General features: G+C 42.8%; 1 protein-coding gene across 8 annotated transcripts in view; it reads left to right on the top strand.

Annotated features, from left to right (window-relative positions):
• The window catches only part of myrf (myelin regulatory factor), a 121,798-nt gene that overhangs the window by 46,064 nt on the left and 51,691 nt on the right, over positions 1 to 24,043 (top strand). For 5 of the 8 annotated variants that reach the window (XM_008115871.3, XM_008115873.3, XM_008115872.3 and 2 more), the window contains exons 2-4: positions 11,642 to 11,729; positions 12,926 to 13,300; positions 20,044 to 20,105. In XM_008115871.3, coding sequence (XP_008114078.2) covers positions 11,642 to 11,729; positions 12,926 to 13,300; positions 20,044 to 20,105 — 525 coding nt within the window. Of the gene's footprint in view, positions 1 to 11,641; positions 11,730 to 12,925; positions 13,301 to 20,043; positions 20,106 to 20,312; positions 20,533 to 24,043 lie in introns of those variants that run through there. The other 3 variants (XM_062967460.1, XM_008115874.3, XM_062967461.1) reach the window with 3 other exon arrangements.

The following is a 24,043-nucleotide window of genomic DNA, read 5'->3' on the forward strand; positions in this document are numbered from 1 at the left end:
CGGAGCACCGTTACCTTCCCACCAGAGTGGTACCTATTGTTCTACTCACAATTGCATGTTTTTGAACAGCTAGGTTGGCAGAAGCTGGGGCTAATAGCGGGAGCTCACCTCGCTCCCTGGATTCGAACTGCCGACCTTTCAGTCAGCAAGTGTGATGACCCATGGGCCTTGTAGTCCTGCTCAGGACATTGTAATTCCTGATGAAGATGAAAACTTGGGTTTTTTACCTTCCCAGTCTGAACTGGATTCCTCTCTGCCAGATCTTTCCCAGGCAGATCTGGGAACCTTGCACCTGCAAGAAAGTTGTCTCCCAGAAGTATGTCAAACAAGCCCAGAGCCTACTTCTCCCGTATTCTTGCGCCGGGAGTTTTGTAAACAACAGAGAAGTTTGGATTCAGCTTCGCGCAGGAGTGCGAGGATTGCAGCTAAGAATGTGGCCAATTAAGACTGCTTCTCGTGAGAATCTTTGGGGAGTCTCACATCTGGTCTCAGAGTTAGCTTTCGGTTCTGATTCCCAGAGAACTGCTTCGGCGGGAAACTAGACTCTATTTAGGTGTTTTACCCGCGTAGTAACTTCGCGGAGTCAATTCGTCAGCCTACGGAGCGAGTTGTGTCTGGACAGCGCGCTCCGGTTCAAGCCTCGCTCCTGCTCAAGCCTTGCCTTGCTATCCAGCCTTCGCCTTGCTTCCCAGCCTTTGTTTATCTACGGACTTTGCCTTGTTTCCCAGGATTAATCCTTGCCTTGTTCCACGGATTTATCAAGTTATTCCACGGACCTTGTTCTTGTTCTTAGTTACCTTGTTCCACGTTCAAGCCTTGTTTCAAGTATCAAGTTATTTCCTAGCCTCGCTCAAGTTTCATGGACTAAAGGACCTTGTCATCTCCCCTCACTTTGCTTGGCAAAGTGAGTGTTTCGGTTATTGGATTACAACTTTGGACCTTAATATTTCTTATTGGACATTGCTTTTTTGGACTAATTCTGACCTTTCCTGGAAGGTCTAATTCTGGACTATTTTCTACACTTGTTTTTATTAACTTTATATATTCCTACAATAAAGATATTAGATAGATTCTGGCCTCTGTGTATGGTTATTGGTGCTCTGCAGCCTGGGTCGTGACAGTTTGACTCCGCCGCCCTAAGCACCAATTAACCTCGGCCAGAATGTCTACCGGAACCGTACCTGGGCCGAGCGGCCAGCCGATTACCTACACCATCGACAAGGAAGAGGTGGACCGAATCCGTGATAAGCTCAATGCACAGGATGGAGAAATAAGGGGTTTGAAGGAACGCGGAGTTCGTCTTCCGGCCATGGCGTTGCCAACCAAGTTTACTGGAGAAGCTTCTAAGGTTCATGTCTTCCGTCGCCAATGTCAAGCTTATCTGGAGGCCCGTGCTGCCGAGTTTCCCCAAGAAGACATCAAAGTGGCATGGGTTTACAGTCTTCTAGACGGGCCAGCGGCCAGCTGGGCGACGGCACTGTTCGACCAAGCCTCTCCACACCTAAGATCAGCGCAACACTTCTTGGACCACCTCAAGGAGACTTGGGGAATCGAGGACAATTTGGAGGCAGCCGGTCACAAACTCCGTCGCCTTTTCCAAGGAGACAGACCTATGTCTCAGTATATAGCCGAGTTCCGAGTGCTGGCCCACAACACCGGCTGGAACGATGTAGCCCTCAGGGGACAATTCCGGGAGGGTCTCAACATTGAAATGCTGGAAGAAATCTCCAAGGTGGATCCTCCCCAGACCCTCGAGGCACTCATTGATCAATGTTTACGGGCTGAAGTCATGATTGCCAACAGGAAACAGTGGGTTCGAGGCCAGGGCAGTAGAGCCGGGGCAAAACCCCCCGCTCCCGCCAGCGTTCAGCCACGTCCGGTGTGGAGACCCCCACCGCCAACCCCATACCCCAGAGGAGGCGAGGAGGTGCCGATGCAGTTGGGCAATGTGCGTCCCAGACTAGATGCCGCCGAGAAGGCCCGTCGTCAACGCTTAAACCTCTGCTGGTACTGCGGGAACGGGGGCCACTTCGCCAGAGAGTGCCCAGCCAAAGGGAAGCCTGCCGCCCGTCTTGCGGCGGCGTCCTCCACGGAGACGAAGGCGTCTGAGCCGACTGGCACACAGCCGGCGGGGGAAGCCAACGACCGGGTGTAGAGGGGCTCGCCAACCCGGTCAAAAAATCCATCCAAGAGCCGCCAACCGGGGTCCTGTTCCTTCTCGTGGTCACATTATGGTCAGCAAAAAGGGGACCCGTCATGATCCACGCCATGATAGACTCTGGAGCTACCAACAATTTCATCGATAGAGAGTATGCCGACTCTCTGGGATTACAATATCATGATTTCAAGAATGCCCGTGTGGTGCAAGCCATAGACGGCCGTCCCCTCAAGACGGGCCCCGTAAGTCAGTGGTCGGAACCCACCAGGATGTGGATAAGGGAACATATGGAAGAGATTTCCTTCTTTGTTACCGAGGTCCCCCATTTCCCTGTGATTTTGGGAATTCCATGGCTGACTCTCCACGACCCTAACATCTCCTGGTCCAACAGAGAACTGCAGTTTGCTTCACCGTACTGCCAAAACCATTGCCTCGTAGCCAAGGTATGCCATGCCACAGACACCGAGCCCATCATCACCTTGCCAAAGAAGTACTCCGAGTATTGGGATGTATTCAATGAGAAAGAAGCCGAAAAATTACCCCCACATAGACCTTATGACTGTGCCATTGACTTGGTGGAGGGGGCCCCGATCCCGCGAGGGCATCTCTACTCCCTGACTGAACCAGAGCAAGAAGCTCTCAGGGAATTCCTAGAGACAAACCTTCGCAAGGGATTCATCAGACCCTCTCAATCCCCAGCCGCCTCCCCAGTGATGTTTGTGAAGAAGAAGTCAGGGGAACTACGCTTGGTGGTGGACTACAGAGCATTGAACAATATCACCAAGCGGAACAGCTATCCCCTGCCTTTAATCTCGGATCTACTGGATCGGCTTCGAGGAGCCAAGGTTTACACCAAGCTGGATCTTCGGGGGGCTTACAACTTAGTTCGCATCAGGGAAGGGGACGAGTGGAAGACCGCCTTCCAGACCAAATTCGGATTATTTGAGTCCCGAGTTATGAATTTCGGTTTATGCGGAGCCCCCGCAACGTTCCAGCATTTTGTCAATGACATTTTTCAGGACTATCTAGACAGGTTCTTGATAATCTACCTGGACGATTTTTTGGTGTTTTCCAGATCACAATCAGAACATGAGAACCACGTCAAAATGGTGTTACAACGATTGCGGGATCATGGACTTTATGCCAAGCTGGAAAAATGCGCTTTTGATCTACAAGAGGTAGATTTCCTTGGTTACCGCATCTCGCCTCTAGGGCTTTCCATGGATCCAGCCAAAGTTTCAGCAGTATTGGAATGGCGGGCGCCAACTAACAAGAAAGAGGTGCAGCGTTTCTTGGGGTTCGCGAACTACTACCGCAAGTTCATTCCAGATTTTGCCCGCTGGTCCGACCCCATCACTAGCTGCATCCGTGGAAAGCAGCCTTTCCGCTGGACTGATCAAGCAGAGAAAGGGTTCCAGCAACTAAAGAAACTATTCACCTCCCAGCCAATTCTACAGCACCCAAATCCTGGAACCCCTTTTGTGGTGCAAGCGGACGCCTCTGATGTGGCAATTGGGGCTGTACTCTTACAACCGGTGGGAGATCACCTCCACCCCTGTGCCTTTTATTCTCGTCAACTAACCACACCAGAGAGGAATTACACCATTTGGGAAAAAGAACTACTGGCCATAAAGGCAGCCTTTGAAACTTGGAGACATTGGCTAGAAGGGGCCAAATTTCCCATTGAAGTCCACACTGATCATCGTAATCTAGAACATCTAAGAACTGCCCGCAAACTAAATCAGAGGCAGCAACGTTGGGCTTTATTCTTTGAACGTTTCAACTTCCAGATCCATTATGTGACCCCAGCCCAAACCAAGCAAGCAGACGCCCTGTCACGTAAACCGGAATACGCTGCAGGACGCAAGGAGACCTTTGAATCCCAACTGCTACAACCTGAGAACTTTGCCACGCTCACGGTGGGGAACACCAAATCCATTCCCATTGGTTCAACTTCCCCTACTCCAGGACCCATCTGTGCTCAAGAAATCAGGGCTAGTCAGCAAGCAGATGCCTGGGCGCAGGACCAACTTCGCCAAGGTCTGCATTTCCCCTTTTCGCTTAAAGATGGGCTGCTCTGCTATAGAAATCATGTCTATATCCCACCCGGACCGGGCAGGGAAAAAGCGCTTCGTCTGTGTCATGACTGCAAACCAGCAGGACACTTCGGACTATTTAAAACTATGCATTTGATCCTAAGGGATTTTTGGTGGCCCAAGATCCGCAAGGATGTGGAAAAATATGTCAACACCTGCCCAGTATGCCAGCGCTCCAAGATACGAAGGGAGAAGCCCTCAGGGCTTTTACACCCCCTTCCTACCCCATCTCGCCCATGGGAAATAATTTCCGCGGATTTCATCACTGACCTACCACCTTCCTGTGGATTCACCACGATCTTAGTGGTGGTGGACCTATTCACCAAGTTAGCCCATTTCATTCCCTGCGAAGGCCTCCCCACGGCCAAGGAAACTGCGGATCTATTTCTTCAACATGTCTTCAGACTACATGGATTGCCCAAGAGTTTAGTCACAGACCGTGGATCTCAATTCACCTCTCGTTTTTGGAAGGCATTACAAAAACTATTGGGCATAGACTCTCGCTTATCTTCAGCTCATCATCCCCAAACAGATGGGCAAACGGAGCGCACCAATGCCACTTTGGAGCAGTATCTTCGCTGTTATGTAAACTATCAACAGGACAATTGGGCTTCTCTGTTACCACTGTCTGAGTTTGCCTACAACAATGGAGTTCAAGCTTCTACAAAAGAAACGCCGTTCTTTGCAAACTACGGCTTCCATCCACGTTTCTTTCCCCCTGTCATTGAAACTTCAGAGGTTCCCGCAGCAGAGGATTGGCTGCAGGAACTCACAGCGGTGCAACAACTTTTGCTCCAGCAACTGGACCAAGCCAAGGAGGACTATAAACGCCACGCTGACAAACATCGCCAGCCGGGCCCCGAAATCAAGGTAGGAGATCGGGTTTTCCTGTCCACTCGCTTTCTGCCCTCCCACCGCCCTTGCCGGAAGTTAGATGCCCGTTTCATTGGCCCCTATCCAGTGGTGGCGCAATTAAACCCCGTGACTTTCAAACTCCAACTTCCGCGTTCAATGCGCATTCACCCAGTGTTTCACCGTTCCCTGCTCCTTCCGGCGGATGGTGTGCGTCCTGATACAGACCAACCGGCCCCCCCTCCTGTTTTGATGAATGGGGAGGAGGAGTTCGAGGTTGAGGACATTTTGGATTCTCGCTTTCACCGCCGCCGCCTACAATATCTCATTGACTGGGTGGGTTTTGGCCCTGAGGAACGCTCCTGGGAAGACGCCTCCACAGTCCATGCTCCTGATCTAACCCGTCGCTTTCATCAGACCTATCCCACCAAACCGCGACCTCGCGCCTCGGGGAGAGGGCCCCAGTTTGGGAGGGGCCTTGAGGAGGGGGATAGTGTGATGACCCATGGGCCTTGTAGTCCTGCTCAGGACATTGTAATTCCTGATGAAGATGAAAACTTGGGTTTTTTACCTTCCCAGTCTGAACTGGATTCCTCTCTGCCAGATCTTTCCCAGGCAGATCTGGGAACCTTGCACCTGCAAGAAAGTTGTCTCCCAGAAGTATGTCAAACAAGCCCAGAGCCTACTTCTCCCGTATTCTTGCGCCGGGAGTTTTGTAAACAACAGAGAAGTTTGGATTCAGCTTCGCGCAGGAGTGCGAGGATTGCAGCTAAGAATGTGGCCAATTAAGACTGCTTCTCGTGAGAATCTTTGGGGAGTCTCACATCTGGTCTCAGAGTTAGCTTTCGGTTCTGATTCCCAGAGAACTGCTTCGGCGGGAAACTAGACTCTATTTAGGTGTTTTACCCGCGTAGTAACTTCGCGGAGTCAATTCGTCAGCCTACGGAGCGAGTTGTGTCTGGACAGCGCGCTCCGGTTCAAGCCTCGCTCCTGCTCAAGCCTTGCCTTGCTATCCAGCCTTCGCCTTGCTTCCCAGCCTTTGTTTATCTACGGACTTTGCCTTGTTTCCCAGGATTAATCCTTGCCTTGTTCCACGGATTTATCAAGTTATTCCACGGACCTTGTTCTTGTTCTTAGTTACCTTGTTCCACGTTCAAGCCTTGTTTCAAGTATCAAGTTATTTCCTAGCCTCGCTCAAGTTTCATGGACTAAAGGACCTTGTCATCTCCCCTCACTTTGCTTGGCAAAGTGAGTGTTTCGGTTATTGGATTACAACTTTGGACCTTAATATTTCTTATTGGACATTGCTTTTTTGGACTAATTCTGACCTTTCCTGGAAGGTCTAATTCTGGACTATTTTCTACACTTGTTTTTATTAACTTTATATATTCCTACAATAAAGATATTAGATAGATTCTGGCCTCTGTGTATGGTTATTGGTGCTCTGCAGCCTGGGTCGTGACAGCAAGTTCAGCAGCTCCTAGTGAGGTTTAACAGACATTAAATTGACAGCAGGGCCAGTCCAGGGCCTCCCTGTCTGAAATCTTTTCTGAGAGAAATTACTTGTTGGATAGCAACTGATGGTCTCCACTTCTGCCTCCCCACAGTAACGTATTTCAGATGCTCCTGCTTCCATTTAATAGCATTTTGACTATTATTTCTTTTTAATTTGGTTCTCTTTTGTCTTAGAGTGCAGCCACACTAGAATTAATGCAGTTTGACACTATTTTAACTGCCATGGTTCAATGTTATGGAATCATGGAAGCTGCCATTTTACAAATCTTTTAACCTTCTCTGCCAGAGTCCTGGTACCTCACCAAATGACAAAACTCAGGATTCTATAACATTGAACCATGACAGTTGAAGTGGTGTCAAACTGCATTAGTTCTACAGTGTAGATGCACTCTAAGCCTCCTCCTTAGGATGCCTCTCTATTGTGAAGCTGTTGTATTAGTAACAGTTTAGGTAAGGAGATATTTAGGTGCCTCAAAACCATTATGATGCTGAACCTACTATAATGTTTAGGCATTTAATAACAATTTAGCTAGTAATAAAAAGGTAGGTAAAGGTTTCCCCCTGACATTAAGTCTAGTCGTGTCTGACTCTGGGGGTTGGTGCTCATCTCTATTTTTGAGCCGAAGAGCCAGCCTTATCCATGGACACCTCCAAGGACATGTGGCCGGCATGACTTCATGGAGTGCCGTTAATAAACATTTGCATGTTTTCGAACTGCTAGGTTGACAGAAGCCGGGGCTAACAGCGGGAGCTCACCCTGCTTCCCAGATTTGAACCGCCAACTTTTCAGTGAGCAAGTTTAGCAGTTCAGCGGTTTAATATGCTGTGCCACCAAGGGCTCTCTAACTAGTAATATACATGATGTAAAATATCTGATTTAAAATATTGCTATGGAAGACTTTGCAATCTCCAGACGGTTTTTTATTTATTGAAACGTTTCAAAAGATACAATGTTGATTTATCATAGACTTATAATCAAACGGTTTCTCCTCCCATTCATGTATGAGCAATGTTGCAGTTGTTCAGCCATAAACAACACAGATTCTGCATCTACAAATTCAACCATTCATGACTTGAATAAAAATTAAAATCCAAAAAGCTAATTTTCATTTTGCTTGTTATATCAATCTTCTGCATACAGGTTTCTCAAAATTTCTTATGTTAAGTAATTTTGATGGATAACTTTTAAAATTACCTATTTCCTGGGACATGTTCTGTAGTCCAAAAAAAAAAAGTAGGCTTTGGTTTGAGCCAGGGGAGATATAGCGATTTGAGTATTGAACTCTGGAAGACCAGAATTCAGTTACCCATTTGGCCATGGAAAGACACTGAGTGATTTAGTGCAGGTCATGCTCAGTCTCAGAAGAAGACAAAAACAAACCTCCTTTGGAAAAAAGAAATAAACTAGTGATAAGGCTGTCTAAGGGATATTGTAAGTAAAAAAACAACTTGAAGGCACACACCAACAACAATATACTGAGTAATGACAAAATCCACCCAGAGGAAAAGTTTTCTTACCATACATCAAGGAAACCACTGACCGCATAGGAAAATTGATGAAGAAACGCAACCTACAAATTATCTACAGACCCACTAAGAAAATCCAACAACGGTACATTCAGCAACGGACAAGAGGGATCCGCTCACCAACTGCAGGAGTCTACCGTATACCATGCAACTGTGGACAATTCTACAGAGGGACCACCAAACACGGCAATGCCCAAACACGAGTCAAAGAACATGAAAGGCACTGCACACTAAATCAACCAGAGACGTCATCCGTAGCAGAGGGCCTGATGAACCAACCTGGACACAGCATATTATTTGAGAACACAGAAATTCTGGACCACTCTAATAACCACCATGTCAGACTACACAGAGAAACCATTGAAATCCACAAGCATGTGGACAATTTCAACAAAAAAGAGGAAACCATGAAAATGACCAAAATCTGGCCACCAGTGTAAAAAAAAACTCTAAAATCAGGACAATAAATAAAGAACAACACTCTGAAAACAGGGGAATTCCAGACATAAAACAATTAGGGCCAACTAACATGTCGCAACAAAGGATTTCCCAAGGCAGGAATTAGCCAGACCTTGAGCTACAAGGCCATTAAAGGCTAATCAATGTGGCCAATTGAAGCATTCACACTGGACTCCAACAGACAAGAGTTCTTTCTCCCACCCTGGACCTTCCACAGATATATAACCCCCCCCCCCCCACCTTGCTTAGTTTCCAATATACCTCACAACCTCTTTTTGTCCCGTCCCCCCCCCCCCAAATACTTTTTCAGAAACTTCTACATGTCCCCAAGCATGCTGATGCACCATTCTTATTTCTCAATAGCCCTACTTGACCTACATTCACTTGTGAATTTATTTCACTGGGAGGTTCCAAACTTGGTGCTACAAAATTCTAAAAGTAGGATTGTTCATTACAATTTCATTACATGACATTTGACAGAATTAGATTGTATGACTTGACAGAGATAGGAAGTACATTTGAGGTTAACAGAAATTTTATGTATCTGTGAGAGAAACACATGGTAAACTTTTTAAAAATTATTATTAAATAATGTTTGGGAATGAAGGAAGAATATTAACAGTTTTAACAAAGGCAGGATGTTAGATAGAATTAAGAAGTGGATATTGATGCAGGACAATAACATAAACATGGGAAGTGATGGGACACCAAATTTGGAATGTTGTGTAAAGTTCTAGGGGTTGCAGGGAGAGAGATGTTCATGAATGAAGATGAACATTTCTTTTTTTTTCATAATAAATACTCTGTGCTGTGTAAACCTATTTAAGCCATATTTTCCCTCAGCTGATATATCCTCAATGTGACACCAAAATTTTTATATGCTTCATTATAAAATTTCATTAGTGTGGCCAAAAAAACCCCCTTCCCTGCCTTGACTCTCTCTTTCCTCCCCCACCCCACCCACCATTCCTTCTGGCAAAATTCCTCCCTGGATTTATTTCTGCTGATTTGCCTGTCTTGGTATGAAAGGGATTTTCACAAAGTAACATTCTGATATGTCCAAACCCTCTTTTCCACCCCATTTTTTTTCTTTCTGGTTGGTTGACTAACCTTTACTCAGAATGCGTCTAAGTGGGGTGCGGGGTGGGAGACGCCTTTGATTGCGGGTGTCCTAGTCTGGTGAGCAAGTGACATATCATTTTAATCTGAAGTGATTGAGCCATTCAGGAAAAGGGTAACCTTTTATTATCGGAGGATTCTTCCCTGAAAATACTTTGGAACTCGGGAATAGCGCACAAATCCCAGAGTGCAGAATCCTCAAGAAATAAAGACAACTTTTTATAGCAACAGATCCAAATCATTTTCCAGTATAAGAGAGAGGATACAAGAGAGAAGGAATACAAGAGGGACAGAGAAAAAGCAAGTTCAGCTATTTTCCTGACTGAGCTATGAAGTGTGAAGAGAAAGGATATGGAGGTGAGAAAAGATGGTATTTGTTCTAAAGAGGTGAAGAGCATTTGTTAGAAAAAAAGGGCAAGTGGATAAAAGTTGGTGGGTGTAGGCTTTGACTACAGATGTTTGCAAAATGATCAAAAACTTGTTTTTTGACTGTTGAGAAACCTCAAGAAGAATTTTCACTGAATGAGAATCTTCACAGTTGAGGACTACTTCTGCACAAAATTCACACGTGGTTGTTTTTCTGCATAGCAATTGCTGTTTTCTAGGCAAAAGAGCCATGTGCATATTTTCAACAGAGTAATTACAGATACGTTTTTGGTGATTACTTGGATGAAGGATATTTGTGTGTGTATGCGCCTTCAAATTGTCCACTTACGGCAAACTATGAATTTCATACAGTTTTCTTAGCCAAGAAATAATCAGAAGTAGGTTGCTGTGAGTTTTGCAGAAACATTTCCTCCTGACGTTTCACACACATCTATGGCAGGCATCCTCAGAGGTTGTGAGGTCATCAAAGATAGTTTTGGCAGTTCCTTTATCTGGAATGTAGTCTACAGCGCTGGTATTCAGTGGCAGTCCAAGTACTAACCAGGGCTGACCCTGCTTAGCTTCCAAGATCTGGTGCGTTTAGGGATCTGGGGTCTTTTTTGTAATTAGAAAGTTGGGCATATTTATCCAGCATATCTGCCCAGCAGTTTATTTGTTAAATACCAAGTTTATACAATAAATAACAATAACAATAAAACCAATAAACTATAGTTTATTGTTGGATCTATGGACTCATTCATTCCACCTTCTTCCAGCCCAGATGTGAGAAGATAGAAAGCTTTTGCTTCTATTGTCAGTTAACAATTTAGTGCTACATCACAACCCAGATCTATAATTACATAACTATAATTTATTAAAATAAAATGGCTTCATGAATCACTCTTTGAATGTGACTTGGTTCAATAAATTATAGTTTAAACATACAGTTCATTTTCATGTAGATGTAGTACAAAAATGCAATCAACCCAAAATGGAAGCGAATGTTCAACAATAAATGAGAGTTGCCTCCTTTTTGCTAGAGGAGGAAAGAGGTGTACACTATATGGGGACAAGGCTTACTCAGGTTTATTCATGTAACACTAAACCATGGCTTAGCATTATGATCAAATGAAGCCACACATATGTAAATAATTATTGCTTCTGTTTCTTGTTAAAATATTGCTGGTTGGTGTCTTATTTGATATGGATGCTTCTAGAATAATCTGATATTCATAAATACATTTTCTTCCACCAATCTGACCAAAATTTCTTTGCTACAGCTGAGTACTTGTGAATTTCTACTGGATTCCATTCTTCTGTTGTCCATCTCCTGGATCCCAGCTGATGGTTTTGGAACAATAGACCATTATTCAGTTTTTACCCTTTCAAATTCCCATTTTTAAACAAACTCAATCCCTTGATTTTAATCCAGTATTTTTCTTCTGGGGAATTTCCGTCATCAGACCTCTTTCTGGCTGTGAGAGAAGAGTGGCACTTTGTCTAACGAGTTTTGCTAATAGCTTTCCCTCTGCAACCTGTCTTTTTTCAGGTCATGATATCAATGGAGCTCTTGAACCATCCAATATTGACACCAGCATCCTGGAAGAATACATTGGCAAGGAAGACTCGCCAGATATGTAAGTGCCTTCTTTCCATCTGTATTCCTGATGAGAAATGATAGTCACATGCTATTTTAGCACAAGACGGTTGCATTTTGAAATGGGTGGTGTGGTTTTGGTTCATGTTGTGGTGATGTACTCAATTATATTCCTTTCCTTCCTGTCTCTGAACCTTCTGTACTTCCACATTATTCTTCTCAAATCCTTCTTTATTTGGACGAACCACTGGAGTTTTTTATTGTTTTTAAAAGTCTGCATGGCCTTATAAAAAAATCCAAATATCTGATCTTGATTTTCCAATTGTGCATTATCTAAGGACTAAGTAATGCTTACCAAGACAGAATGCTGTCTGTTTAGTAAACATGTTAGTGGTTAAAATCATAAGGAATTGAAACAAATTCTTAGTACTTAGAGGGTATAGTTTCTTGAGTTTAATTGTTATGGAAGAAAATAATATCTTGGGTGCTTTGATATAAAGAGTTGTTTTACTGGCGTATACATACCTCTTACATGCTGCATTGAATATCTCATGTGAGCATACAGCTACTAGCAGCCTTCCAATCGCACTTTATAAGCCAGGAATCTTTGAAGAGAAAACTATATTCAGAACTGGTAAATCAGAACAATATTCAGAATTGGTAAATTATTTTTCCTAGACCTCAGTGTAGTTTTAATAGCACAGCAGGATTATAATGCATATTAAAGTAAAGTAGACAACAACACCACCACCATCCATTGTGTCAAAGGCATGGCTGTGATTCTCTCCAGTTCCCTCATCTTTCCATCTTTTTTATGGTTAATATAATTAATTAATTAATTAATTATAATTAATAATTTTATTCTATTTGTTGTGGGTCAAATGCATTTTATTTTCAGAATTCTATGGTCTCGGTCCCTGTCTCTGTCTCTGTCTCTCTGTCTCTCTCTCTCTTGGACTTTACCTCCCAGAATCCCTGATCTTTGGCCAAGGCGGCTGAGGTTTCTGGGATTTGAAGTCCAAAGCCCCTGGAGAACTAGAGATCAGGAATCACCAATCTCGACCAATTCTGCTGGTATCTATTTTTGTATCATGAGCCAAAAGCTTGAAATCTGTTTCTGAAGATATTATACAGTATGTACGACTTCTTAAGGCTGCTGCTAAAAGGTATATAATACATCATAACACATATTATTCCAGCTATTTAACTGTCAACTGTTTAACTCCTTTCCTCCAGCTCTGATTTGGACTCCATCACCGACATCTCAGCCTCAGCTGGCTACCCTCATGCTCAGCCTTCCAGCTCTGCCAGTGTGAATGCCTCTCTCTCCAGTGCTGGCCATGTGACTAATGCTTTAACTAGTGGTGCCCTCCATCATGCTCCCCCAAACACCCCAATCCGGCACAGTCTCCATCATGGCCCTCCAAGCACCCAAGTTCCAATCCGACATGGCCCCCCTTTGCCTAATCCATGTGGACCCAGCTACAGTGCTCACCTCAACTGCAATAACAACAATGGCATGGTGGTGCCCAAGGGCTACCTCGGTGGACACTGCCTGACCAACATTCCCCCACCAATCAAATCCGAGCTCAAGGCCTCCTACGCACCTGGGTAAGTGAGCGAAGGAGGAACATGAGTATGGTTGTGGAAGATCCTGTTCCCAGGTCTGAAGGTGATTGATTGCATTTGAACCATTCATATTCCCTCATAAAGTTGTGACACAATAGAGGAAATAGAAGAGAAGACTTGTATGTCCTAACAAATAAACATAGAAACTATCTTTCAGGCTGTAAGGGGAAGGATGGCAACGTAAAGAGGCCAGACTTGAAGAAAACTTGGAATGAGATGTTCAAACATGAATGCGAAAATTAGGAACTTAGAACTGTATTTACCAGTCTAAAATATTCATAGTTTCCGTGGAATTAATTAAGATGTTATTCATGCTGAATTGTGTCAGTTTTAATTTCCAGTACTGGAATTTAATTGTATGAATGTTACAGGAGAGAATAGGAGAGTGCCAGTAAGAAGAAGAAAATGCAGGACTTGCATTTAGGAATTTCTGTGAAAAATTGGTCAGGGTGCAAATTTAAAAGTATCTTTAATATCTTCCACTGGGAGAAAGATGTTCATGTCAAGAAACTATTCCAATATCTTAATCCCAATATTTAATTCATGTTCTTCATCCAATATCTGCTTGTGACACTCCAATGGGGAAGCAAGGAAAGTGGCCAGTGGACATACTGTAAGATAACTCTTGCAAAGCATAGGAAACACGGAATACCAGACTAAGTTCCCATATGGTATGTCACCACTTCAAAAAAATATATAGAAAGATAAAGGTTTTTAAAAGTTAAGTGAATTTAAGTGAATGATATGTTTCTTGCACTCTGCAAATGATTGAATATAATAATAATGAAATCATTCCTAACAGAACAGAACAGGAGGGGTTCATTGCTCTGGCAGCTTGATTGGATTTTGTGGGAATCATGCAGTTATAGAAACCATGAAGGGGCTTTTTGCAGTTAAGAGGAAATAGATAATGTATAGCAAGAGGAGATAAATTTGTCATGAAGAATTAATTGCAAGGCAGAAATAAACCACTATGTACATACAATGCTGGAATTACTTACTGGCTGGAAATCTGTTGGTGATGAATGCATATATAACCTGGAATTATGGATATCAATTTTTTTAGAGTTGTTGTACAAAGAGGTATCCTGTACCAGACAGCACAATGTCCCATTCTCCCTCTCCAAGATTGCCTCAAAGGGCAAATTCACCTCCCTCAGCCATTTGGTGAACAAGGGAGGATAGAGCAACTATTTACATTTAGCATGCCAGGAGGCCATTGAATTTCCAGTCTTCAACTGGAAAGCTGGCATTCACATGCAGTGGAAGGAGCAGCCTGCTAGAGCTACAAAGGTGAACATTATTGTTGAGTGTTAATGAAGACAGTGGACCCTCAGTATCCACATGGATTTGATTCCAGGAACCACTCTAGACCTACAGATTCTACATCTATGGATTTCACCATCCAAGGCTTGAAAATATGCCCCCTCCCCAAATATTCTAAATTGCAAAGCTTGATTTTACTCTTTTATATAAGGAGAATTATGCCACTTGATATAATGACACTTGAATATCCACAGATTTTGGTATCATGGGTCCTCAAACCACCACAATGGATGCCAAACACTCACTGTACGTGGAATTTTGAAATAAGGTCTTTGCCTTATTTAAACATGTATGCATATATCTGTGACTATCTATGTTCATGCTTCACTACACAGCAAAATAGCACCTCTTGTTCACAATTCTTTTTTACTTATTATTTGAAATGCTGGCTTCCATCATTTTACTACATGTACAAGTAATTGCTGCAAATGTTACTTGATTTACTAAAAAGTAATTTGTTAACTAGACTGAGTTGCTGGATTTTTCATTGTTAAAACATGAGCGAGTAAAACTTGGATGCTAGATTTCAGAGTGACAAGTATATCATAAAAGGTGACTATTTGTGTATTCTGCCTGTCTAAAGAAATCAGAATGAACAACCTGGAATGCCATTGTTTCATCCTTAATTTGGCCTTCCAGTAAGACAGCACCTTGCCTGCTTCAAAATCCAAACCAGAATTTAATAAACTTCTAATTGTTTCTTACTTTTTGGCCAAAATTGTGGATATCTCATTGTTCTGAGAGCTTCCCCCCTCCCTTCTAATGCAATTTCTGCCTCCTACTGCAAGCTTTCTAGTCACACCTCTGGATCTAAGTTTGCAAAACAAGAAGTGATTTGTTTTTCACTCTGCCAGACGGGCTTGCTTAATACATTGGTCCAGCTCAACTATGTGTTAGGGATATACACAAATACATTTGTAAATATTTGGTTAAGAAACTGAAAGATTAGAGGGCAGGGGAAAAATGTTAGACAAGCAGAAAGAGAAAGTATTTCAAAGCAGGGATAAATGGTGCCATGAGTGGAAGGAATGGTCAGATGTTGAATTTCAGAAGATGCAGGTCCATTAAAGATCATAGTCTCCACAAGAAGCTTTTCAAATGAGCTTTTGAATAGGCTATCCACCTGGCCAACTGGACTGAAAGACCATGAAAATAACGGAAGAACATAGCTGCATCTAGATGATAAGGCAAGGGAGGTTACTATCACAGAACGTTCATGGTGTGCATCTACATGGTAGAATTAATGCAGTTTGACACAACTATAACTGCCATGGCTTATTTTTAAGGAATCATGGGAGTAGTAGTTTTACAAGATCTTTAGCCTTCGCTGACAAAGCTCAGCAGTGTCTTGCTAAGCTATAAATCCTACAATTCCAGAGTATTGAGCCATGGCAGTTAAAGTGGTGTGAAAATTCTACAGTATAGATGCACTTTAAGTTAGATGCATTAGATACTGTAGTTTCATAGGGAGCACAGGAGTAGATGGGCAGTTTTGAGAGTAAAGGAAGAAATCCATGGTCTAGTTCCCTGGTTCTCAAAGACCAGATAGGCCCAGGTTCTGTTTTTATGTCTTAGAAACATTATGGAAAGTTTGTTTGTTTGTTTGAAATGTTTTATGCTGATGATCAGAACAGAAAGCCCACCTAGGGCAAGGTTGTTGTGTGTTTTCTGGGCTATATGGCCATGTTCCAGAAGCATTCTCTCCTCACGTTTTGCCCAAATCTATGGCAGGCATCCTCAGAGATTATGAGGTTTTTATCTCACAACCTCTGAGGATGCCTTCCATAGATGTGGGCAAAACGTCAGAAGATAATGCTTCTGAGACATGGCCATACAGCCCGGAAAACACACAACAACCCTGTGATTCCGGCCATGAAAGCCTTTGACAACCCATCTAGGGCAGTTTATATAAAAGCATAAAATGGCCCAGCAGTTACATGCACCATTTCAACAATGCTGCATGTAACTGCTTCACTAACATGTTTCATCCACAGAGACAGTAGAGACAATTATGGCTGCAGCTAGCCTCATTCTGGAGGCTAATGCCAACATTACACAAGGCACTGGAAATGCCCACATCTGCATCTTTAGTGGGCATAAGGACTGAGGCTGCGTTGTTCAGCATTGGCTAACGTAATCTATGTGGATGACTGAGGAAATGACTAGGAAGTATATATGCAACTGATCATCATGTCTGATCATTCTCCCAGTAGAGGAACAGTCCTGTACAAAAGCAATTCTGTGACTCCTTCGGGATTTTGCAGAAGTCCCAGATAATGATGTTGTTGTCATGTGCTGGCTATCAAAACATAGCTAGTGGCAATCCTCCTCATTCAGCTGCCCTCACCCTCTTGCTGGTCACAAAATGGCTACGTTGAGGAAGGCAGGAAAAAGGTTAATCTGAGTCAGAGGAATAGTCTAGTCCAGCAGTTCTCAACCTGGGGTCCCCAGATGTTTTTTGGTCTTCAACTCCCAGAAATCCTAACAGCTGGTAAACTGGCTGGAATTTCTGGGAGTTGTAGGCCAAAAACATCTGGGGACTTCAGGTTGAGAACCACTGCTCTATTTGAAGACTGGGTGAAGAAATGATGAAGGAGCTTCAGAAGGATTCTCATGGATTCATATTGCAAGAAAAGAGATTTCACCTAAATAGTTGAAGGGAATTTTTTGTTTGTAAGTACTGTTAACTGTGGAATAGATTGCATCAAATCTTGGGGGACTTTCCATTGTTAGAGGTCTTTGAATAAAGGGCAACTGAGCATCTTTCAGGAGTGCTTTACATGTATGTTCCAGGCATGGCAGGACTAGGGACTAGGTGGCCCTTGAATCCCCTCCCAGTGAATAAAAGTTATGATTATTTTTGTTAGAGAAATGCCCCTTTTTGTTATTCTGCTGAATCTTGGTATTGTTTCCACCCATATTTCCCTCCATATTCTCACCCTGCTGATAGTCAGACCTGAGAAGGACCTCAAGAGCAGTGAGTTTCTGTTAAAATCTCTTCTTCCTCTGAACTTGTGCCAAGCCAGCAAAAGCCAAGCCGACCTTTGGAAGGAAGTGAGATTTGATTGATTGATTCCAGCATTGAAGAATTCTGTATTTTGGACTGCTTCCCCAAGTTTGCTCTCTATATCAGTAATGGGTCATTTTGCCTGCAAAGCAAATAGATGATGTGTTCCTACAATATACTGTTGAGACAGAGCTGTAAAACAAAACAGGTAGAGATCCTTGAATAGGCAGGTCATAGAATTATGAGCATTCTACACATGTTGATATATTGAAATTTACATTTTTTTGAAAAGTGACATGCTGTGTTATTGAAATTTTATTGTCTATAGTTGTATACTTTTATTTAATGGCTTTAGATGGGCTCCTCCCTCCCAAATGGCAGCTTAGAAATATTTCAGACAAATAAACAAGCAGACCATAGTCACATTGATGCTTGTCCAAAGGTGACAAGAGTTGCTTTATGTCTAAGGTTTCAACTGGTAAGCAATTGTTGCAGCCACTTTCATTCTAATGACATAAGTAGCATTGGAAAGATCTGTAGTGAGCTACTCTTCAGTGAATTGCCCTGATTAACAGCGCAGGTGGGACGTTTGGTGTTGTCCCGAAGTGACCCTTCATTAGCTCATTTATTCTTGGCTTTGTTACACTTTGAAAACCATTTCCTCCCATGCAATTCAGTCTCATCTTGCTCACTTTTGTTTACTTGACCTTGCCATTCAGCATTGATAGCAGTTGCTATCAGCTACTGGCAGCAAGTATGTTTAGAATTAGACTTTTAGATTGAGGCTGACCTCATTGACCTGCAAAGGGCTTTGCAAGGCCTTGTAGTGGCGACGGGGTTGGATTTGATTTGAAGGAGATAGGGATGGTCACTCTTTATCTTGAGAGCTAAATAGTGAAAGTTAGTCAGCCTAACTCAGTTTAAGAAAAATCCATTAAAGGTGGACAGAAAATCACTTCCCTGCATGGCTTTTGTTACTATATTTCTTTTTACCCTGCTTTTTTTCTGAGCTGCCGGTGTCGCAGCATGTTAAATCGTTGACTGCTGAACTTGCTGACCGAAAGGTTGGTGGTTTGAATCCGGGGAGTGGAGTGAGCTCCCATGGTTAGCCCCAAATTCTGCCAACCTAACAGTTTGAAAACATATAAATGTGAGTAGATCAATAGGTACCTCTCCATCGGGAAGGTAACAGCGCTCCATGCAGTCATGCCGGCCACATGACCTTGGAGGTGTCTATGGACAACACTGGCTCTTCGAATTAGAAATGGAGATGAGCACCAACTTCCAGAGTCGGACATGACTATACTTAATGTCAGGGCACACCTTTACCTTTTCTCTCCACAAAGGAGACTCAAAGTGATTGTTCCTCTGCAAGCCTATTTGTAGCTTGATGGTGCTAGTATAAGCAATTTTAGATGGTTGTTCTTGATGACTAGTAGAATTCCCAGTTGTGTATCTTTTTTCCTTTTACATGGTTGTGGCCAAATTCTTCTCTTCAGTAACTTCAGTGGGGTTTGCTTAATATATAATTATAGCCTTAGGTTATATGGTGATAATACAGTCTGGCCCCTAAACTTACAATTTTTTCCTTTGATGGGCCAAATTTGGGAACAGAGCCAGTCTCCCCAAAAGTCTCCTCTGTATCTGCGATGATCTTTTTCTGGGGAACAGATGCATATCTGTTTGGGCTTCTTTTATCTAAGGAGAAGCTGCTGGGCAAAGAGAGGAGTCTTTTTAGCAGACCAACCAAATGGCCATGGAATGAGATGTGTCTGTGAACAAAATCAAAGGGCTCACTGTGGGGGTAGCATAGGCCAGGCAGCAGGTGTGAGAAGATACCGGCTGAAATAAGTCACAGGCTCTGTTTTTGGTAGGCTCTGGCATGAAAAGTTTAGGGCATTAATTGTGGGAAGCTTCTGATGCTTTGGGGCTGGGGGCTGGCTGGGCTTATGAAGAATTAGTGTTGTGGGAAAAATTACTCTTGAAGATTACAGCTTCCAGAATCATGAGCACTTAACACAGTGGTTCTCAACCTGGGGTCCCCAGATGTTATTGGCCTTCAACTTCCAGAAATCCTAACTGGCTGGGACTTCTGGGAGTTGTAGGCCAAAAACATCTGGAGATGCACAGGTTGAGAACCACTGACTTAATATGTGTCTTATGGATTCTGGCAGTTGTGGTCCAAAAAAAAACCTTTTCTAACTTCTCCTGGAGAGAGGCCATGTTGACTTTCATCTTTATAGTGAAGAAAAAAATCAGAAAAAAGTTGTCTATGATTTTCTTATTTTTCCCCACACCTTATAATTTTAAGAATGTTTTAGATCCTTTGCCTTATCAATTTTGCTAGATGCTTGCTTGACCTTTTCCTCTGTTTTTCTCCATTGCTTTTCAGCACTTTACCGGACTCTCCCCCGGACTCTGGATCAGAAGCATACTCCCCCCAGCAGGTGAATGGTAAGTGCTGAGATTAAAGCTTGAACACACCAGCCTTACCCCCCTCTTTAGTTGGCGTTAGTGGTTGGCTCTGAAATCTTTATCGGACAGGGGAAAAACAGACTGCTGCAATACGTGAAGAGATTATCAGTTAGTAAATATTCCTAGACTTTCGGCTATTGTTTTTCGGCTTCCTTTTGCAAAGAGGGTGGGCGGGTGGGAAGGAACAGGAACACAGGAGGTGTATGAAGAGAGGGAGGGAGAGGTACAATTTTACCTTATGAGAGAAGAAAATGGAAAAGGATTCCTAGCGAGGACATGAAACGGAGCATTTGAGCTTCATTTTGTGGGTGACTTTTGTCGGACACCTTGAAAATTATATAACCACAAATCGGTGTTGGAAATGAAGACAAAAGCAAGGAGATTGACATGAACTTGCTATTAGGTGGTAAGTACACTCAGAGCTTCCTATCATCTTTTAGTGGGATCTATCTGATGTCCTGGACTCTCCCTTTTTTCCCTGTGACAGACTTAGATTCATCACAGATGGTCTTCTCCTCCCCTACCTCAGCCATTGTTGGGTTAGGGCAGTTTTATTCTGTCCCTCTCTAAGTTTATACGCATGGAGGGAAGTGGGAGGGAAATATGTGAATATAATCAGGTCCCGCTAGCTTTGTTTGCCATTCAGGAATGAGATTTTTGTCAGAAGATTTCACAGTTTAATATGCAAGCGAATTAGTAACAGAGGTGGGAGAATTGGGTGGTGTTCGTTGGAACATTCAGAAGTTTCCCCACCGGTTCCTTCCTGAAAAACCTCAGTTCTGTTCTTAATGGAATGAGCTACTTCTCCTTTCTCTGTGGAAGAGGTCAAGAGTTGTGTTTATCTCGCTACAAAAATCCCTGGAATTCCTCCTGGCCCTTCTTTAAATATAGCAAAGAGGCCAGATCACTTGCCACAGAGTGAGCTGCTTTCTTTCACCACAAAAGCCGCAGCACCATCCCAAAAGAAGAAGGGGAACCTGAGTGGCTTGGTCCTGTTTTCGTCATCTTAGGGAGGGGAAGAAGTTGACTCTCAGGCCTTGTGTAGGGCACAAGATCTGAGTGAGTCTGGCTTGGGTAGATATGCAGAGAGTGTTTTTGCATCTTCACTTCAGTGGCCAGAGCCCCTGATAGCGCAGTGGGTTAAACTCTTGTGCTAGCAGACTTGAAGGTTGGTTTGCTGACCTGAAAGTTGCTGGTTCAAATCCAACCCAGAGAGATGGATGAGCTCCCTCTATCAGCTCCAGCTCCATGCGGGGACATGAGAGAAGCTTCCCACATAGCTGGTAAAACATCAAAACATCCGGGTGTCCCCTGGGCAACGTCCTTGCAGACAGCTAATTCTTTCACACCAAAAGCGACTTGTAGTTTCTCAAGTCATTCCTGACATTAAAAAAACTTCAGAGGCCTTCTGGTTCCCTGAGTTTTTGGACTTATTGCAGAGGAACTTGCTCAAAAGCCTAGGATCCTTTAGAAGTGATCATTCTTAGCAAGGACATGAAACAGAGCATTTGAGCTTCATTTTGTGGGTGTCATTCACCTGAACGCATCTTCATCTGGAGCCCCCAGTGGCTCAATGGATCAAACCCTTGTGACAGCAGGACTGCTGACTTGATGGTTGAGTTACTGACCCGAAGGTTGCCAGTTCAAATCCGGGGAGAGAGCGGATGAGCTCCCTCTGTCAGCTCCAGCTCTCCATGCAAGAACATGAGAGAAGCCTCCTACAAGGATGGCAAAACATCAAAACATCTGGGCATTCCCTGGGCAACGCCCTTGCAGACTGCCAATTCTCTCACACCAGAAGTGACTTTCAGTTTCTCAAGTAGTTCCTGACAAAAAAAAGACATCTGAAATGCCGCCCTTTCTGTTGTGCTATCTGTAGTTCCACTCAAGCAAAGGAAACCTGATCATAATGGATGATGGGAAGTTTTCTGTTATATTCACACATATACAATATTCACTCCTCTCACATTATTTCAAAATATCTCTGTAACAGAAAGAATAGTAAATAAAATTATATACAGTGTACCATCATCATGGTAATTTCTAGTCTTTTTTCATTTTCTTAGTTCTTTTTATTAGAATGAGTTTATGTCTTCTTGGCACCTTAATGGATAAGAGACGGTTTCTTCTGTTTTATTGGCCTGTTCCTCATAAATCTGCAAAAGCAAAGAGGTTCCATACAGTTACGGATATTATAGCTGCAAAAAAGTAAAAAAGTAAAATTGATTTGTAATTATGTTCTCTAACAAATTGTTCTTTTAATATATCAAATGCACTTTAATACATCAAATATAATCATTTCGTTTCAAATCTAGTTATCCATAATGCATTTTATATTCCTGAAGTAACATTCCTAAAGGGTGTTTATAGTCCAAAAATGTTTTGGACTATAAGACAAGAAATTACAGTGATGATTACACATGTATATAACCTTAACTAATCGTCTTTTTCCAAAAACGTTTTGGAAAAAGCATTTTCCCCACGACTTCAAAATTTCCATACATTTTATATCTGTTTCAAGAGACAAATAAAGAGATTTTGAAGAAAGAATTTGAGTCAGTAGTTGGTAGCTGTCCTTGGGTGCATCTATATTGTAAAATTAATAGTTAGACACAACTAAAGACATTCTAAAACCACAATTCCCATGAGTCCATAACATTGAGCTATGGCCATTAAATTGGTGTCAAACTGCATTAATTCTGGAATGTAATGCAGCCTCTGTCCATGTATCTAGAGGGAATCTCTTACCATAACCCATACAGGGCTCAAGATCATTTTGATCCTGGTTTTGGTTGTAACCCCTAGTGCTATAAGCTGAGGGTGCTACCCCTACAGTCTGGCTGAGTAGATATCTGTAATATGGTTTGAACTTCCAAATCAGATTTCAAAGTTAAGTAAACTTTAGTTTTGTTTTACTAAGGAGGGCTGTGAACTTGAGTCAAGGGCTTTTCTGAATTCCCTACAGCCTATTCCAAGATATGTAAAATGTGCATATACTCTGGTCTTACTTGTCCTGCATCATCTCTTCTGCATTAAAGAAAGAAAAAGCCTACAAAAAACGATATGCAGTGTAGTTTTGCCTTTAGGCTCTAAATGTGATAATGTTACTATTTAATTCTCAAAATTATAATATCGTCAAGTTGCTGAAATACCTTACCAACAACAAAATTTGGAATTAAATTACCGTAACAGCATCTTAGTCATACCTTTTATAAACATATTTATACTTCAAATACATGAAAGCTGCACAGATCTGCTGTAACTGTTGGCTGTCCTTGTTTAGACATATACTGGTGTGTGAGTCTTTATTTTCTTAGTTGTTTGATTATTAAAGGCCTACATATTGGACTTCACTCAACAAATCTGAAACTTGGTAATGTGCAAACATACATACAGGAAATATGTGGTTAGTCTCTTATAAGGCAAGATATCTTTTCTCCACCTATATGTACCAAATCCAAATAATATTTTTTCAAAAAATCTCAGTTCAGGTAACTCTTAACCAAGAAGCAGATACATTAATTTTGGTACAGATCAAAGAATATTAATGTCTCTCGGGTGTGTACCAGTAATTCTACTTTATTGCCACAACACTAAAGGTTTTCCCCTGACATTCAGTCTAGTCATGTCCGACTCTGGGGGTTGATGCTCATCTCCATTTCTAAGCCAAAGAGTCGGCATTGTCCGTAAACACCTCCAAGGTCATGTGGCCGGCATGACTGCATGGAGCGCTGTTACCTGCCCGCTGGAGCGGTACCTATTGATCTACTCACATTTGCATGTTTTCGAACTGCTAGGTTGACAGAAGCTGGGGCTAACAGCAAGAGCTCACCCCACTCCCCAGATTTGAACCTCTATCCTTTCGGTCAGCAAGTTCATTAGCTCAGCGGTTTAACCCGCAGCGCCAAAGTTAGATA

The sequence above is a fragment of the Anolis carolinensis genome, chromosome 1 (genome assembly GCF_035594765.1).
Source record: "Anolis carolinensis isolate JA03-04 chromosome 1, rAnoCar3.1.pri, whole genome shotgun sequence".
Lineage (NCBI taxonomy): Eukaryota > Metazoa > Chordata > Lepidosauria > Squamata > Dactyloidae > Anolis > Anolis carolinensis.